The sequence below is a fragment of the Cheilinus undulatus genome, linkage group 2 (genome assembly GCF_018320785.1).
Source record: "Cheilinus undulatus linkage group 2, ASM1832078v1, whole genome shotgun sequence".
NCBI classification, from domain to species: domain Eukaryota; kingdom Metazoa; phylum Chordata; class Actinopteri; order Labriformes; family Labridae; genus Cheilinus; species Cheilinus undulatus.
The window spans coordinates 34732195-34750221 of NC_054866.1; the positions used below are offsets into that span (position 1 = coordinate 34732195).

General features: G+C 39.0%; 1 protein-coding gene across 1 annotated transcript in view; it reads left to right on the forward strand.

Annotated features, from left to right (window-relative positions):
* Window positions 1–18027, forward strand: part of zgc:77784 (uncharacterized protein LOC402947 homolog) — a 102630-nt gene that overhangs the window by 55647 nt on the left and 28956 nt on the right. The window contains exons 7-11 of the mRNA XM_041811676.1: window positions 6732–6856; window positions 9558–9729; window positions 10142–10347; window positions 14088–14169; window positions 14396–14564. Of these exons, the coding sequence (XP_041667610.1) occupies window positions 6732–6856; window positions 9558–9729; window positions 10142–10347; window positions 14088–14169; window positions 14396–14564 (754 nt within the window). The remainder of the gene's footprint in view (window positions 1–6731; window positions 6857–9557; window positions 9730–10141; window positions 10348–14087; window positions 14170–14395; window positions 14565–18027) is intronic.

The window sequence follows — 18027 nt, forward strand, 5'->3', positions numbered from 1 at the left end:
TTTTGTTTTGTGGCTCGGCTTTTCATCCATCTCATTAATTTTCCATCTTTCTCCATCATGTTTCAAACCCTATCATCATTTCAGTCGGCCTGCTCCGTAAGTTCCCTTTCCATCTAATTCCTCGCTGAAACATGCATTTGTGTTACGCTCATTTATTCTGTGCTCAATCCTGGACAGCATTCTAAATGGTTTTTAGATCAACAATCAATGCTTAATGATGTAAATAAGTTCCTCCATTAGGCACTGAGATGTTTACAGCCTGCCTGTTGCAGCACTCTGGCATTAAGTAAGCCGCAGACGTACTGACTTAATGTACAGCGGATTAAGGCGTCCTATCAAACGCACATCTGCTGTATGGAGGGGAGCGTGTCAGGATACTGTGACACCATGTAAATCCTTCCCTTGTTTGCTGCTAGTTGTTCAGAGAGCATCTGACAGGTTTTGATGCGAACCTAGTCGATGCCTTTACCTTTAATTTCAAATTTGAACATGGTGCTCAATTATTATTAATGAGAACTCCAGGAATTAAGAAATGTTTTTTCATAACATCAAGGGACTCAGAGTCAAAGGGAAAATCAGGGAAGAAATAATGATCAAAATACTTGCATTAAAGGCTGAGATTTCCTGACTGAAAAAGCTCTTAAATGGGTCACATTCTAAGCACACAGAATCCTTTGTTTCCCACAATGCAGCTGGTGTTTTGCCCACCATGCCACAGAGCTATTAGCTTGTTGTCTGTCACATAAATATCAGTAATAAAGTTTCAGGTGCGAATAAAGGTCGGTCCATTAAAGCCTGAAGATGTCATTGTGACATCATCAGGTATACTTTCTCAGCCTGATTATTGATCTTCATAGCCATTAGGGAAGTTCCTAAAAGGAGCTCGTTATGCTCTAAATAAATTACTGATTGGATGTAATCTAAATTGTCTTCCTGCTTTTAGACTTCACATGCTTTTGTGAATTTTGGATTTTGTGACGGACTTCTCAGAAACTATACCAAAGTTAGAAAGGATGCTTTTATAGGCCTTAAGGGTCTCTTTTGTCCCAAGTGTTTGCTCTGTATGTGCATCTATACTGCTGTCTTATTTTCATCCTTCGCCTTTTGCACAAATAAACATAAGAACTATAAGAATTTCATAGACGGCTGATTTCTGAGTTTATAAAGGCAAATTTTAACTCAGACTGATTGACTAGTCCAGAGCCACCTCTCCCTATATGCAAATCATTATCTCATTATCATGCGTGATTTTAGCGCCTGTTTTAAAAATAAAAACTCAAGTTATGTTTAAATGTGAAAACATGCTACAGATAAATTAAGTCACAAAGGCTGGCAACACTCAAGACAACTTTAAGCCTGACTTTATCCTAGATTTGCACTCCCCAATGATCATAGGAGAATGTTGCACATCATTGTTTTTCAAAACCACATTCAAATGTGTGGGATCCAAACATTATTTTAATATTCAACAAGCTCAAGCTCAACAATTGTTGACATACGTGTGTGTTGCTGTGCAGCCAAAGTCAAGCTTGAAGACATCTCTATTGTCTGGGCCTTTTCACCTCTGGTGATACACCTGGAGACCACCCATGGCTTTAGGACCCTTGATTTTCTGACAATTTTCTCCCTTTGTGGCACTCTACAACCCGTTAGCCACTCATCACCCTTTTTTCTCCCACTTTATCTGGTCATTTTTGCAGCACTGTTGCCAACCTTAACCCTTTTTTTTTTGTTTTTTAAATATCTACTAATTATGACAGGGAATTTCTGTAAAAACAGAACAAATGTTAAGTTATTCTGAAACTATTTCAATATTAATTGTTTGTGGGATGGATTTGTGGGATAACAGTTACAGACATTTAAAGCCAAAATATACTCTTAAAACCACAACATCTTCTTTTCCTACCATTCTGAATTTAATGTTCTTTCAGGGGCCAGACAGGAAGCTTTGGGGGGCCTGATATGGCCCTCGGGCCGCCAGTGGATGATCAGTCCTATAGACCATGTTTACTCACCACATCTACACTTTTCTTCGGGCTCAATTTTTGGCCCAAATATGCCTAAAAGTTCTACATAATATGTCTGTCTGATATTTGATATTTTCCATCATAATGGCAACGTTTAAGAAAAAAGCCAAGAAAATAGAAAATAATAAAGACAGAAAAATTAAGAAATGTTTTTGAGTCTACTATACCTGCACCTCCTAAACATTTGTGCTTATTAACTTATACAGAAGCTCTTTAAGCAGTACTTACTATGAAAAATAATAGTGATGGAGGTTGTAGTAGCAGTTGTAGCACCTCGAGTGTTGATTTTACTTTTTCAGTATTGCCAGATTTTCTCCCACACTTTGATATATATATAAATCCCTGGCTAGAGGACTGCAGGTGACTCATCTATGATGAAAAGGTGTCTTTAAAACATGCCAGAAAGTTCTTTATTCAGGTTGAACCCTGGCCAAACACATATTTTCTTCTGACCTAAATAAATACACTAGAATAAATGTGGAAAAACCTTGACTCCCCTGCAGACAAGGAAGAAAAGAATGTACCTCACTGCACCTCTCTGCTACTTTAAGGATTTCAACCAGCTGGTGTGTTGTTGCCCACTGTTTTTTCCTGCAAGTTATTAGCAACAATCATAATATCACAACACAAGCCTGTGTGGCACCATCTCTATCTGTGATAAACACAATAATGCAAGTTGCGTAACAAAAATCCACAGCGACAAGGACCCATAGAAGAGAAGAAATGCTTTTCTTAATGCAATTAGGAAAGCCTGATATGAGCCTAATGCTGAAAGTCATCAGACGAGAGCTGTATGAGAGTAACACATCATATTTGTTTAAAGACATTAGAGCATCGTAACGAACACAATTAAAGCAGTTAAACATTAATGACATTGTGAGAGGTCTGCTGTGTTTTGGAGCATGCTTTTAGTGAGAACATTACGACTCAACACAGATGACTCAGATCTCTTGTGTATGGAGCCAAAAATGTGTTTGCATGCTCATCTGTGTGTGTGTGTGTGTGTGTGTGTCTGCACATTCAGCGTGCAGAGATTTGTAGAGAGGATGAACTCAGGCTGCAGAAGCCTCTGTCATCCAACGGGAAGCGTGAGCCAATTATTCAGACGGGAGGTAGAAGGCGGTGGTCAGTGTAAATCTACAGAGGCTGGGATGATGCGGCTTATGCAGTGATCTGACCCAAGCTGGAAATTGGCAGCTCATGCTCAGACCTCTTCCCAAAATGTGTGAGTAAATGTCATTGGTGGAGTGTCGGCCACGCACTGTGATGATTTTTTATCTTCTGAGGACGAAGAGGTGATGGCTCTCATCAGAGATGACGGTGGAGTAATAGATCAGAACACTCTGAAGGTTAAAGAGAAGACTTATAAATCTTTCTTATTAGGAGCTGTTGAGGGTTTTATGGATACAGAACGAGCCAAAACAGTGGTAGAGAGCAACTTTTCATTTTTATTATTAAAGGATTTAGACTGTACCCAACCAGTGAACACTCTTTAACTGTAATATTTCAAATCAGTTGCATTATTTGTGTGGCAGTTGCTCAGTCCGTAGGGTCTCGGGTTGCTGATTCAAGTCCCGGTACGGACCAAGTATGGAAATCAGGCTGCTGGAGAGGGGCCAGTTCCCTTCAAGAGTTCTGCCAAGGTGCCCTGGAGCAAGGCACATGAACTCCCACTCCAGTCCCTGTGCAGCCCCCCCACTCTCCCATACTGTATCTCTATACATGCATGTCTGTAGGTTCTGTTTGTGCTCTTGGGCCTATGTGTGATTGCAGCATGTCTTGCAATAACAGAAAGTTATTTCCTTCAAGGCTAATAAATCCAATAAAACTGAAAGAAAATGACAACCACTTCAGGAAATTTTGAGAATAACTGCCACAAAGCTTTTTCAATATAACTTTTATTGAAAGGATTTAACATAAAATGGGCACCATTTGGAAGGGGCTCATGTGCTGATTTCAGTTAATAATACATAAAACTAGCTCCACATAAATAGATTTCACAATTGAAATGTCACAGACAGTCAGAAACATCATTGTGAAAAATCACATGTCCTGAATGATGATTCATCCGTCATTAGGAACATGCAGAATAAGTGCTGTAAGATTTGACATTTAAAGGCAATTAAACTGGTATGAAACATAAAAGAATTTATCTTGATTCCTCTTTCTGACCTTCAAAAGCAAACAAGACCATCAGCATACAGATGGACTGTTTCTACAGTTATTTTTGTAGCCTGTTACTGCTGCCATGAGGTACAGTAGGTGTCAGGGGGAGGCAATATGCAGCCTGCTAATAATGCTAAGAGGGCTACATTAGATTGCTTAAAAGACTGCAGGAGATTTTTTAATCAGAAAACAGAACCGGCAAATTAAAAGACATGATCAGCTAAGAAACAAGACATGCTGTTTATTAATCACATTTATCAGTAATGTAGAAACATTTCTTTCTGGGTAGATATACAGCATTATACTTTTATTAGTTTTTTTTGCCTTTATGTGTTAATTTTGCCCCCAAATATAAAGTGTTGAGGGAGGAAAGATCAGGGCAGACATATTAAAAAATCACAGCTCATATTATTCTCTTGAATCAGGAAGATAATAAGATCAAAAACCTTCATAGCATGGGTTTTTATCATACTTACATTATTGCTGTGTATAGCTGGAAAACCATAATCCCTGAAAAACTTGGACAATGTGAAAAATGTGATAAAATACTACAATCCTTTTCAACCTTTTTCAGTTGAATATAGCACAATTACAAGAGGCTTAATTTCCAGACTAATGAGCTTTAAAGTGTTTTTTAAAAAATATATACTCATTCTAAATTTGATGCCTGCAACATGTTCCAAAAAAGTTGGGATAGGAGCATGAAAAATCACTTGGAACATTCCATAGGTAAGACATTAAGGGTCTATGTTCTCCAGCTAGTGCTTTTTTCCACTGGCAGTAATCATTTTCAAATCAAAAGCAGTGTATTCCAGTGTTCTCAGAGCTCATCGCTGTGTGCGGACAAAAACGCTCCTAGCATCAGCTGTTTTTGCCACCATGCTCAAAGCGCCCTTAGTGAAGAACAGTCCAACTTCTGGAACAGTGCTGCGCTCATCAATGTCACTTTCTCCTCACTAGCCAATTGAAATCTAGAAGGGGTGGGACCGAAGTCGCCAGTAAGGGGGTAGAAAGGGGAGAGCTTTCTGGGGCCCTGACAAGTGGGGGTGAAAACTGGCAAAGTAGGTTAAAAGTGCCAAAAATTGGTGTAAATAAGTGGTGAAATTTTTTTAAAGGTTGCAAAAATGAACAAAAGAAGGTTAAAAGAGAACAAAATTAGATAAAAGCAGTAATTATTTGTTACAAAAAGCAGAAAAAAAACAAAGATGGTGAAAAGCGGTTGAACAGAGGTAAAAATGGGTGGCTAAAGTAGTCAAAACATGTACCAAAAATTGGTTAAAACAGACAAAAATTGGTTTAATGGGGAAATGAATTTGGCAAAAGTAGGTTAACAATGATTTAAAAGTGGAAGTAATGAATAACATCAAAACTCAATAATAGGAAAGGATTCCTTTACAATGTTTCTGTTTTCTTTGTGATTTTTTTCTTGGAAAAGGGAGCGAAACACTCAGCTTTTTTATGAATACTACCTAGGAAAAAAGAAGCCAACTTTTTAGCCTAGAAACAGTTATTGATCTGAGAGAGGAGCACTCTGAAATTGAGATTGTGAGTTCAGACAGAAAAAAGGGCTGGGTCCTTATCTGGCACATTTCAACATTTTGTTAAATAATGGCTGTCAAGTCCTTTATTCTAAAGAACTAAAGGACCGTCTAGACTGTAATCCATGCAAAGTTTCAAAGCCAGCATCTGTGATAATGTGGGGGTGTATTAGTACCCATGGCATGGGTAACTTGCACATCTGTGAAGGCACCATGCATACTGAGAGGTTTATACAGATATTCTGCTTCCATCCAGACTTTTTTTTTGAGTATATCCCTGCTTATTTCAGCAAGACAGCACAAGCCATAGTCTGCATTAGATACAACAGCATGGCTTCACAGTGAGAGTGGGTAAGCTGGCCAACATACAGTCTAAACCTGTCTCCTGTTTAAAATGTATGGCACATTATGAAGTGCAAAATATGAAACAGTAACAATACACCATTGAGCAACTTCAGACATTAAACATCAGGTGAGAATGAAAAGAATTCCACTTTCAAAACTGTAATGATTGGTGTCGTCAGTCCCCAGATACTTAGAGTGCTGTTAGAGGAAAAGGTGATGTAACACAGTTGTAAATGCTGCTGTCCAAGCTTTTTTGCAATCTGTTGCCAGCATTTTTTTTTTTATCATTTTGAACATTATATAGTTACATTACATTTCTTTGTGCTGTATTTAATTGAACATTGCAAATCATTTAGTCCTGTTTCTGCACACATTTTACCTGTCTCAACTTTTCTGGAATAGGGGTTAGCGTATGATCAGTGACATATGTATGTATGTGTGTAAATTTTAAACGGATTTGTTTTCTGTCATATCTTCTTTCAAACATTTTTGCATGTTATTATTCTTTTAGTGTTTTGCCACTATTTCTACTTGAGTAAAGGACAAAATTCTTTTTCCCCCACCATGTCCTTAAGCAGAAACAGAATTTATAAGATACATTTTACTTAAGAAGTGAGGTTTTTAATGGGTATTCTCTTTTCCTTTTCTCCTCCAGTTCCCCCTCAGATTGCCTCAAAGCCCCGTGATCAGATCGCCTCCCAGGGGAGGAGCGTCACCTTCGAGTGCGGCACCACGGGAAATCCTCCACCTGCCATCTTCTGGCAGAAAGAGGGCAGCCAGGTAAGAAGCTGGAGCAGGGAATAAGAACTTCTCTAAGCTTGGATACAGCAGCAACAGACACTCTGTATTGTAAATTCCTGTTTTCAAGTCGTTGTACGGGTACATCTGCTCCCGGATAAGCGTCACTTCTTTTAAACCTTACTCATATCGTTTCACACCTCCTTTGTTCTAAAGGCGAGAAAGCCTGCAACACGAACAGGTTTTGTCTGATTTAATCCTACTTTTTCTGACACCTTTTTTATCTCTTTTGGGTTGCCCACACTCTTTAAAACACATTTTTCCTGAGCGAGAGGTGGACTAGAGAGCACAGCACATTTGCATTTGGCTCAAAGATATGAGAAGAGACAAAGAGTTGGAAGACATTGCGGTACTGCGTTGGCGAAAAGCGTTTCTCCTGCTTGTGAGCACAGAGTGGTGTAGGGAAGAGGAGAAAATAGGTGTTGAAGAAGTAGAAAGGAAGGAAGGAGATGTGGCAGGAAGTATGCCAGGTGTGGAAGCTTCATCTTCAGGGCAAACCTGCAGAAACATGTTGTCCTCCTTTCACACTGTACACAACTATAAATACCCTGTTGCTCTATAGCAGCTGGGATCACTGACTTGGAGGAGCAGCTTCAGATGTTGTTTCAAAGGCTGGTCTTGGTAAAAAAGAAGTTCAGCCTCAGAGTTTGTGAATAAGCTTGAGTGTGCAGAATGGTTGAGGCATGGCTTGGCTGTTTGTGGAGCTTTCTGCTGTATTTGGAGGATTATGTGTAGCCTTATAACCTTGCCCCTACACTGAAGTCTAAGCCTCTTAGAGGAATGAAATGGATGGCTGAATGGATTGATGTGCATCCCTTCCCCCTTGTTCACATCCATCCCCCTTATAGAAAAACAGAATGGGACAAAGCACAAAAATGTCTTTTGTTGGGCATCATCTCATTAAAACATTAACATTGATCAGTTGTGCTCTTTGTTCTAGCCAGGATCATGCCAAAATCTTTGGACCAAGATGGATTATACTTTGGTTGAAATAGCATTCAACTGTTTTATTATATTATTATTATAATTATATTGATTATTATTACCCCAGAGTGACACCATAAAGTTTGAGTTTTGGTGTGAAAAGTCTCAATGTATGATTAATGGGTTCTATAGGGTTAGCTACTCTCTTCACTGGAGTCATAGCATTTCTTTGTTTATTTTTAAGTCAAAAATGTGTAATTACACTTATTTTGAGCCCCATTCAGTAGACAATTGTGCTCAAATCTGGGCTTTTGCAGTGTTTTGTGTCAATTTACTATGTGCTTAAAAAAGGCAAAAACATTGCCCTAGACTTCAATGACCGACCAATTAATTTTCCTAGCCTCAGCTGTTCTTTTATTTCAGTGGTTCCTAGCTGATCGGCCAGGATCCAACAGTGGGCCATGGAGCTGCTTTAGTGGGTTGTGAATGTCTGGCAAAGGAAAAAAAAACATATGAAGAGAAGTCAATGATGTACTGAAGCCTTAAGCTGACATATATACTTTACTCACCTTTATGATAAGAGTAAGAAAAAAATGAAACTTGAATGTTTGCCTGATGTGTATTCCAAATAATTGTGTTGAATTGGTATTTTGTCACACATTTCAGGTTAAGCAAATATTGCACCTTCTCTGATTTGAAAATAGCAGTTGGCCATATTACAATTTAATCTAAATTTCGGTTAATTGCCAAGCCCTACTTAAAATACAGGACATCCCAGCTACAGTTGGCAACCCTAGTTTTAAGTCAGAATACTGGATTTAATCAGTATTTTATATGTCTACAGAACGCTGCATATTTATCACCTAGTATTTAAAAGAAAGGTTTTCCTCTCCTGGAAAAAAAAAGAAAACAGTAACTTAATTGTAGCATGACATCTAGCCTAGCTAACATTAAGCAGCTGGTCAGGTCAGCGTACCGAGATTGAGTGAAACATGTAAATAAGAAGTGAGATTTGATGGGTGGTACATTCGTTAGGCTAAATATAAAAAGTCTGAATGTCACATGTTCATTCCAGTGTTCCAACATCAAAAGTCTTGATATACAGACAAATATAGAGAAGGGGTAGCAGGCATGGTGCATCATTTTGGTTTTTATTGGCTAAAATTTGGACATGAGTTGTTCAAAAAAGGGACAGAGATTTTGTCAGGACATGGGACACAGAGCCAGAGAACGGGACAGTGCCAGGTAAATCGGGACATATGGTCACCCTAGGAAGACACTGCATTTTAATATTCTTCTCAGTGTCACACTCATTGTCAATCACAGGATGTAGGTGGTTGTTTGAATAGGCTTTAAAGGTAAGATATACTTAGAATTAACTTTCTTTTTTTTCATTTTTAAAGGTTTATTTTTGGGCATTTTGTGCCTTTATTTGATAGAGGACAATGGATAGAGTCGGAAACAGGGAAGAGAGCGGGGAGAGACATGCGATAAAGGGCCTCAGGCCGGATTCGAACCCGGGCCGTGCGCCTTATCCATTCTGCCACCTGCGCCCCTAGAATTAACTTTCAACCTTTAAACTGACACAGTTCATCAAATTATTAACTTTACTTTTAATTTGCTTCACATTTCTTGAAATGTTTGCGGCTGTTACTGCTGATGAACTGACTTTTGGAAACCGCAGTTGGCATTTGGCAAAACAGACTAATGTATGATTGTTACAACATTTATCCCCTCTTCTTGTCTGTTGTGTGTCTAGATGCTGTTGTTCCCCGGGCAGCCTCCATCACAGTCTGGCCGTTATTCCGTCTCCATGAGCGGAGAGCTGACCATCACAGACGTTCACCCCGAGGACTCGGGTTTCTACATCTGCCAGGCCATCAGCGTGGCAGGAAGTGTGCTGACCAAGGCGCTGCTGGAAGTGGAGGGAGGTGAGTCTGCACAGTCAAGTCTGAACCTGAGGGAGGTTTATTTTTTTATTCTGCTGTAATGAGAAGAAAACATATCAATTACTAAATAGGTGCATAACAATAAGGCTCATAAAGATTAAGAAAAAGTCCGTTAGAAACCCCCTGCTGAATGAGCAATGAGTTTCAAGCCTAATGTTCTTCCCCAGGCAGCTTGTAAGCACCAGATTTAGGCTTTTTTTCCCTCTTTGTGCAGCCTTTTGTTTTCTGCCTGCTAAGCAGCTAAATTATTTTCACCCTTTGCTCTGGCAGCTTTGTTGTCGTCCCTTTTTCTGTGGGTCTTTTGCACACCTTCCAGCCGCATTTTTCCTGCACTTTCCTTCACTTTAAAGCTGATCATGATATTATTCTGCCTCTTCTGCCCTCGAACTGCCAGGTCCTTCGGGTCGCGTCCCGCCGATTATACGCCAAGGCCCGGCCAATCAGACGGTGTCCCACGGTGCGACTGTACAGCTGCACTGCCGAGTGATTGGAGGGCCTGCAGTCAGGATTTCATGGGAGAAAGAAGAAGAGAGACTTCAGGGAAATAAACCACGGGTGACCTTGATGGAGAACGGGACTCTACAAATCACGGACATAAAGGTGTGTATGTTTACATTAAGTGAGAGTCATTTATCGGAAAGGGCATTAAAAGGAGGAGCTTTGACAGATGTTTGTCCTTAAACTGAGGGTAAAACTGACTCTGTGACTGACAGTAATAACAACAAAACTTTCCCGTCTGATCTCTAACCTTCTTTGACTTTTTCCACAGCCAATGTGCCAACATATCTCTTTCTCCTTTTCCATTATAAATTCCTTTTTCTGTTAGTAAAATTAAGGTGAGGCAGGTTTCAAAGACTAATCTCTCTAAGGCAGCACATATCTCTCCAACTCAATTATGTGCTTGTGCAGTGTATAATTGTAATGTTAATGAAGGTGCTTGTTTGTAAATGCTAATGTGTTCTGCTTTGATGGAGGTGCAGTCAGAAGCCCCCTTTGTGTTTTAACCCCACCTGGAGGGCAGCGGATGCAGGCAGGACTGAGCAAAAGCAGCATCATTTCCATTAATTGACTGGGGATAGATGATTAATCATCTGACCAGCTCTTAATTAAATCTCCTGCCCAGGACTGTATGCTTATTCGCTTTCTCCCCCTCCCTGTGTCTTTGGCTTTGGTGCTCAGCAAACTTGGAGAATTAAAGTTCGGTCCGCTGCACGGCTGAGGCGGGGGAAATCTGCCATGCCAATGTGCTCAATGGAACAGAAGAGATGCATTAGTGTGGCATCAAGGGGGCTGACAAGGGAGGAAAAATAAGAGGGGAAATGGAGATGACGAGCGAGCGACTAAAAATATTTACCCCGCTGATGCCCCCGCCCGTCATCAATATTTCAGCGGTAGTCTGAGTCATCTAAAGAAGTTCACCTGCACCACCCGCCGCGCTGTCTGTCTGTCAGCCAGAGGTCAACACTGCAGAGGATGATCTCATATGGTCTGATGATGGTTCCAGCAGACTGGCTCTCAGTAGGGGCAGAACTGTGAGTGAACAACCAGTGTCAGTGAAGCGTGCAGGTGTATACACCTCATAATGTAAACTGGAAGGCAGGTACAGTAGAGAGAGATGCTGCCTCATGGTTTGTAGCTGTGAGGCTTTTAGAGCAGGCAGGACTGAGGGAAACAGTTTAGGTATGCATGAGTTACCTTAGAGTTAAAAGATGATGGCAAAGCTGAAGAAAAGGATAGAAAACAATACAGATCCTTTACATCAAGTTAATCTAATCGGAATTTTTATAGCAACAGTGACCCAAGTGTTCACGTGATGTGAAGTGTTAAACCCTAAGAAAGAATCGTCACCCTTCTATGTGTTCTGCTTTAAGCTGATGATGCCAACTACTGTTGTTTTTTTTTTATCACTATTTATTTGTCGCTTTTGTAGGAGTTGATCCATGATGGCTCATGTTTTGTTTTTGTTTACTATCATTAATTTAATCTGCATCAGGCAGCTGTTGTCAGTCAAAAACCAACAAACAGCAGATGAGGAAGATAAGTGGCAAACTGCTGAACATATGTGAAGTGTTTAACAGTAGAAGATCCAGTTATATCCTAAGAGGAGGTCTTCAGGACCAGAACTGATGATAAAGGGGAGTTGATTTTGTATATTGGTTAATGTTTTTTTTTTTTTTTCTTCACTACTAAGTACAGCCTTATGCAGAAAAAAGTGCCACCACAAGCTGGTGATGGAACAAAACCTCTTATCTCCATACCACCACTTTTCAGGGAGTGAAAAAAAAACCAAACAGTATTTTTCAAATAATTTAACACTGGATAGTCATAGTCCAAGTGTTTTTTACCCTTTTTTGCCTTAACCCTTGGAACTCTAAAGGCATTTGTTAATACTTTCTCTTTGAAAATATAAAACACAAATGTTTACCATCCTCATATTTGACATCATTTTTTTCAGCACAACCCTAACTTTTGTGAGAGGAACATTTTGTTTTACTTTAACATACTGCATTAGAGACAGGACCTTAAAAACACACACAAATTTTTTTATTGTTATTTTAAGAATGTATATATCGAAATATGATGATGTCCTTTCAAGAGTTATAAATTTAGAAAATGTGCAAACTTACACATCAAGATTTTATACACAGAATACACAGCACCTGTAGAAATTTTTTTCCCGAGATTAAAATAATTGTGTTTATATACAATTAAGTATACAACAATTTGGTATTTTTGTATCCCAAGACTGTGAGGGATTCCCAAATAGTGCAAATTAAACAAAAAAAAAGATGTATAAGTGAGCCAAACTCAAACTTAATGCATAAAAATCCAATTAGATATGTTTTTTTTAAAGCTGTCCCACTGTAAAATATTTAATGAACACAAATACAAGGAGAATTTAATGACATCACCTAAATTTTTTTACAGAATAAATGATAAGCAGATAGTAAAATTATAAGGACTTTTTTCTCTTTTAAAAAATGAAATAAAATGCTGGAATTATGAAAAAACTACCAGCACCACTCCTGTACAGTATGGAACACTGTACCCATGTGTAAAAGTAATTTTTACATAAAATTCAAAAACGAATATTTCCTGCTCGTATTGACCTTTTGACATAAAAAACAAACAGAGAGCTTAAAAATCACACTTTAGACACAAAGTGTTTGCAATGCACGTTTTAGTTTGAGTGCATGCTTTAAATGTGACAAAACTGCCTCATGCTGAATTGATGTTGACCATCTGCTGTTTGGTGCTTTTTGACTTGACTGTTACCTGCAGACAGAGAAAACTAAAACTACCTGACCACCAAAAGTGGAGTATCTGGAAGGTCAAGAGTTTGCTATTTCAGGTGGTGGAGCCAGGAACTGAGCTAAAAAGAAACATTCTTCTGGAGTCATGAAGTGGAAAGAGATATAATGGAAAAAAAGGAAAATGTGCTCCTATACTGCTTGATTTGTTAGTTAAAATACTGCTTTAAAAGTTTCCTGTTAAATTTTGGTTAATGTTATAGTTTATTAGCATTGATGTCAACTTGAAGCCGTTTGGCCCCAAAGTTGTCAACAAAATCAATCACTGCAGAGTTAACACTTTACTGTATGAGCCATGTTCTTACAAGTTATGTACCAAATTTATGCAACTTATACAGAGAATATGAATGTTTAATTTTTTTACATAATATATTATAGTTCAATAACTAATAGGCACTGAGTTACCTACATAGACGGTTTTACCTAAGGTAAAGGTAGGCACTTGCCTGGGGACATGTTCTCAAAGGGCCTAAAGATATGTATAATCACTATGAGTGTGCATCAAATATGACCTCACCCCCCCATGCAGCAGGGGGTTAGTGCTGCAACATAACAAACTGAAAAAAAGGGAAAGGGGTCTCAGTACTTTCTGGATGCAGTGAAAGAAACACACCTCAGTCCATCACAAGAGAGTAGAAGAATATTTTTCAGTTAAAAGCAATAGAATACCAGAGCTGAATATCTTTCAGCTGATTTTTCAGTTTTAAAGTAGACCTGCAGCATTTAATGTATTCCATCAAGGCATAAATCACTGTTGTGGCTCTTATAGAGAAAGCTGACTGCCTAAAAGCAGGGTGACCAAAGTGCTTTTAAGTAACGTTGATGATAATAAAATGCTACGACTGCATCAAGTATTGAAAGTATTTTCAGTATGTGCTGATTTTGCTGAGGACATTCTTGAATCAAACTTTTCTTAAGTCCTTGACGTTGATCTAAACTTTCTTTAAACATTTTGAAAGTGCTTCCAGCATTTGTTCTCTTTACGGTTTTTGGGTTGTCTATCTTAAACAGATGATTTCTTTGTAACAGGACACGGACTCGGGGATGTACACGTGCGTAGCGTCGAGCCCCATGGGAGAGTCGAGTTGGAGTGGGATGCTGACTGTCAGAGGTACTCACACCACTCACGCACACACTCCTGTCTCTTTGTTACACTTCACACTCCGTCACTCTCACAGTACACCTCCGTACCCAACAAAACTCACGCTGCCAATGTTCTTTACAAGAGTCTTCAGCCGTAATAAGAAGAAACCCACTCCAGTTCAGCCCAAATGTTCATCAGAGCCGTTCACCTCTTCTGATGTAACATGGCTGCTTTTTTTCTGGTTGTGTAACAGAGGACGGACTTTCATCAGTTTCCAGAGTTTCAGAGTTCATTCAGCTCCCGGGGCCTCCGCAGAAACCCATAGTGACAGAGGTGACCAAAAACACCGTCACCCTCACCTGGCAGTCTAACCCACATGAGGGCGGGGCTGCTGTCACCTCCTACATCATCGAAGCCTTCAGGTACGAATGACAACAAGCTCACTGCAAAGTGTTTTTTTTTTTTTTTTTATGAAGATTTTTATTTTTAGACCATAATGAGCCATTTTTAACATTAGAATACTTTGGTTTGCTTGTATGTTTAGGGAGGAGTTACAGGTTTTTGAAAAATTGCATTTTAGAATTAAAAGACAGCTACACAATGCTTGAAAGTCAACAGACAGATCTTTATTTGTTATAACAAAACAATAGACCAACGCTTAAAAAACAAATGCATAAACATAATCATAATATTAATAAAACCCCCAAAACATTCAGCTGTTTTTGTCACTGTTTATGTCATTATCTAACAATACTATAAACCTGCTGACAGCAGCAGAGTGCAAATACAGTAATTCAGTAATATGTTTGAGTATGAGTCTTTTCCTGTTTTTAATTATTTTAGTAGCAACTAAGCTGCATAATTATAGCAATATTCATACTAATAATTAAAGCAACTTCTTCCAACAAGAAGAACAATCACAGGTAGGTGTGAGTAAGCACATCAGGCAGAACACAAACAGCAGATTACTTACATGATGGGATTCAAAATGAGGAGTGGATGAAAAACATGAAAAACAGCTTTTGGAAAATATATAATCAAAATTGAACTGAACTATAAGTGGCTGAATTTTTCGAAAAACAAACTTTCAAACCCACACAACCACATGATTCAGTCCTCCTCGATCCAGCTGCAATTACAGTATCTTTGTTTTTACCAGCTGACAATGGGGGATGATTTATTGCTGAGCTACATTATAATGATTCTTGTGCTCCTGCACAAGAATCCCCCTTTGGAAAAAGCAGTGCCTCATAGTCACTGATCTTGCCCTGTTCATCCACAAGTTGCTGACTGACCACAAAAAAAAACATCATTGTGCCAGAAACTTCTAAGATTAATAAAAAGGCACAGTCTGTAGGAGGCTTTAAAGACAGTACATCTTGTCACAGAAGGTCTTTTTTGCTTTTTTGGGTCATATGAAGCCATCACTGTTACCATGAAATCTAAAATATTTGTGTCACAGTTTATAAACCCCAGTCTGACTTTTGGAGTCTCCCAAAGGGTTAAAAGGTTTAAACCATCCTACTGTGGGATGATTTCTCTTTGGTTCAGTGTTGTCCACAGCATGCACCTTCTCTAGTACCACCTGTTTTCACCATGGGGAGTTCGGGCATCTACTAGCTACAGTACACTAGTTCAGTGGTTCTCAACTGGTCAGGCATCAGGACCCACCACTTCCTCCTGAAGAGAAATCACAACTCAAATAAAAAAACAGTCATTAATTTCATGAATGTTAGTTAATCAGTATTCTTGGCTACCATTACATTATGAAGACAAAAGAAAACTCAAAAAATGTTGATATATAAGATAAGATAAGATAAGATAAGATAAGATAAGATAAGATAAGATAAGATAAGATAAGATATACTTTATTGTCCCCAAGGGAAAATTTTGGGGAGTAGTGCGATGTTCACAGCTTAAAACATACACTGACGTACAAACATCAAGATTTAAGAATATAAGTACAAAATTTGAAAATACTATATAAAGTGCCTAAGAGCATCAGACATCATAGGAATTAATACAATAAATACTAACAATTCCAACTTCCATACTTTGAAAAAAGCACCAGATATCACACAATAAAAGGACATTATACATTACCAGCTAGACTACTTACCACACAGAGTGCTTACATGTATGAAATTACTATGTCCACTCAGGGCTTCCATAGAGTTTTTGTCACTTTATTTTTCCTGGCACACATTTGCAGCCCAGTTGAAAGAGCTTTACGACCCACTTTTGGGTCCGGACCCACCAGTTGAGAACCACTGCACTAGAGGATCTCCCAGCATGTGGAGATTGTTGTGAGCCAGCCTGTGAGTTGCTCTTCTTGTCATTTGTCTTAAACTGAGGAATGTTTTCAGCCAAACCAGCACTCCAAAAGGTTTACTTACTGAACATTTCACCCCTATTTTCTTTAAACGTAGGATTATTATTTTACAAGGGAGAAAAGCTGTTAAAAAGTGGCGCTAAACCCCACTGGTCTTGTATCTAGTCTACTCTAGTGCGTCTCTAGCAGGGAAGTGGATGCTTGTAATACACAATAATTGGGGCTAATTTTCAATCCCATTAGGTCTTGTGCAGTGTGTCACACATGTCTAAGCATTTATTCAAATGGATTAGTTATATTAGGAGGCAGCCAAGTGATTAGATGAAAAATTGGCAATTTAAGTGTGTCCTTTACACTGGATTTTACAGTCATTTCAGTCTGTTTCTTAACTAGAAAAAATCTCAAGTCAAGAGAGTGACAGTAATATTTTTGTTTCTTGTAAAAAAATTTTAACAACAGCCTAGAAAAGCTGTCTGATTATCAGGGACATTGTGTGAATTGGTGTTTGTGCTAGTTTGCCAGCATTGGTATCAGTGACAAAACTGAGAGTTAAACACATTAATGTATTATCATTATGCAGCCCTGTTTTTATTTCTGCCTGATTTAAAGTTCAGCGAAGACACTAACTCAAGTTGAACACTTTGGTTCACTTTCCACTCCTAATTTGGGCCTCCCTATCTTAAAAACTTCTCTTCTCTGTGTGTTTAATAATATTCTGACTGTTGCCAGATAATGAAGTCTTCTTCATTTAGACTCATTAGAGTTTGAAAATGTCTCATCTCTGCCTGAGGGGAGAGACGCTCCTGTTAAGTGACGTCCTGAAGTGAAACCGTGACACTTGCTGCATCAGTATTTAGCCGCGGCATCCCGAGGAGAGCCAAAGCGGCTCCTAACAACCGACCAGAGGCTTTAGTGAGACAGACAGCGAGTGAGGAAGGAGACAATTACTGCAGTGGTCAGCTCGCCAGCTCTGTCCTGTCCTGGGGCAACAAAAGGAGGAGGAGGGGGGGATGCTTGCCCAGTTAGGGAGTTCACTCATTACAGAAGAAGTAGAGAGGGTACAGAGGAAGCACACTAAAGTCCAGTTAGATATTTGTGTGTGTGCACTCTGAGTTGGTGATAAAAGTATCTCTCACTTCTGCACGCTCGAGCACTGATAAATCCCTCCGAAATGTTTCTCAGGCTTTAGCAGGATCAAAGAAGGGAGTTAAAACCAATATTTGCATGTTGTTCTTTATTATAAACAACAAATAAAAATGCTTTAGTACAAAAGAGAAGAAAGCACTTTTGACTTTAAAAATGCTCCTACTGTTATTTTCATCATTTCCAATAATAGCAGCTTTTAAAACCAGCCAGATGACTCTGTTTAAATGGCAAATAGTTTCTCCAGAGAACATTTGGTGAGAAAGGTGACAGAGGAAGCCACAGAGGAAAGGAAAACGCTGCGGCATGCTTGTTGTAATTACCTCATCGTTTTCTCCTCCGTGGAGTTGAGAGAAATGTTAAATTGTGCTCATGCTGTTTGATAGTCCTTGTCCCTGCACAGCTTTGTG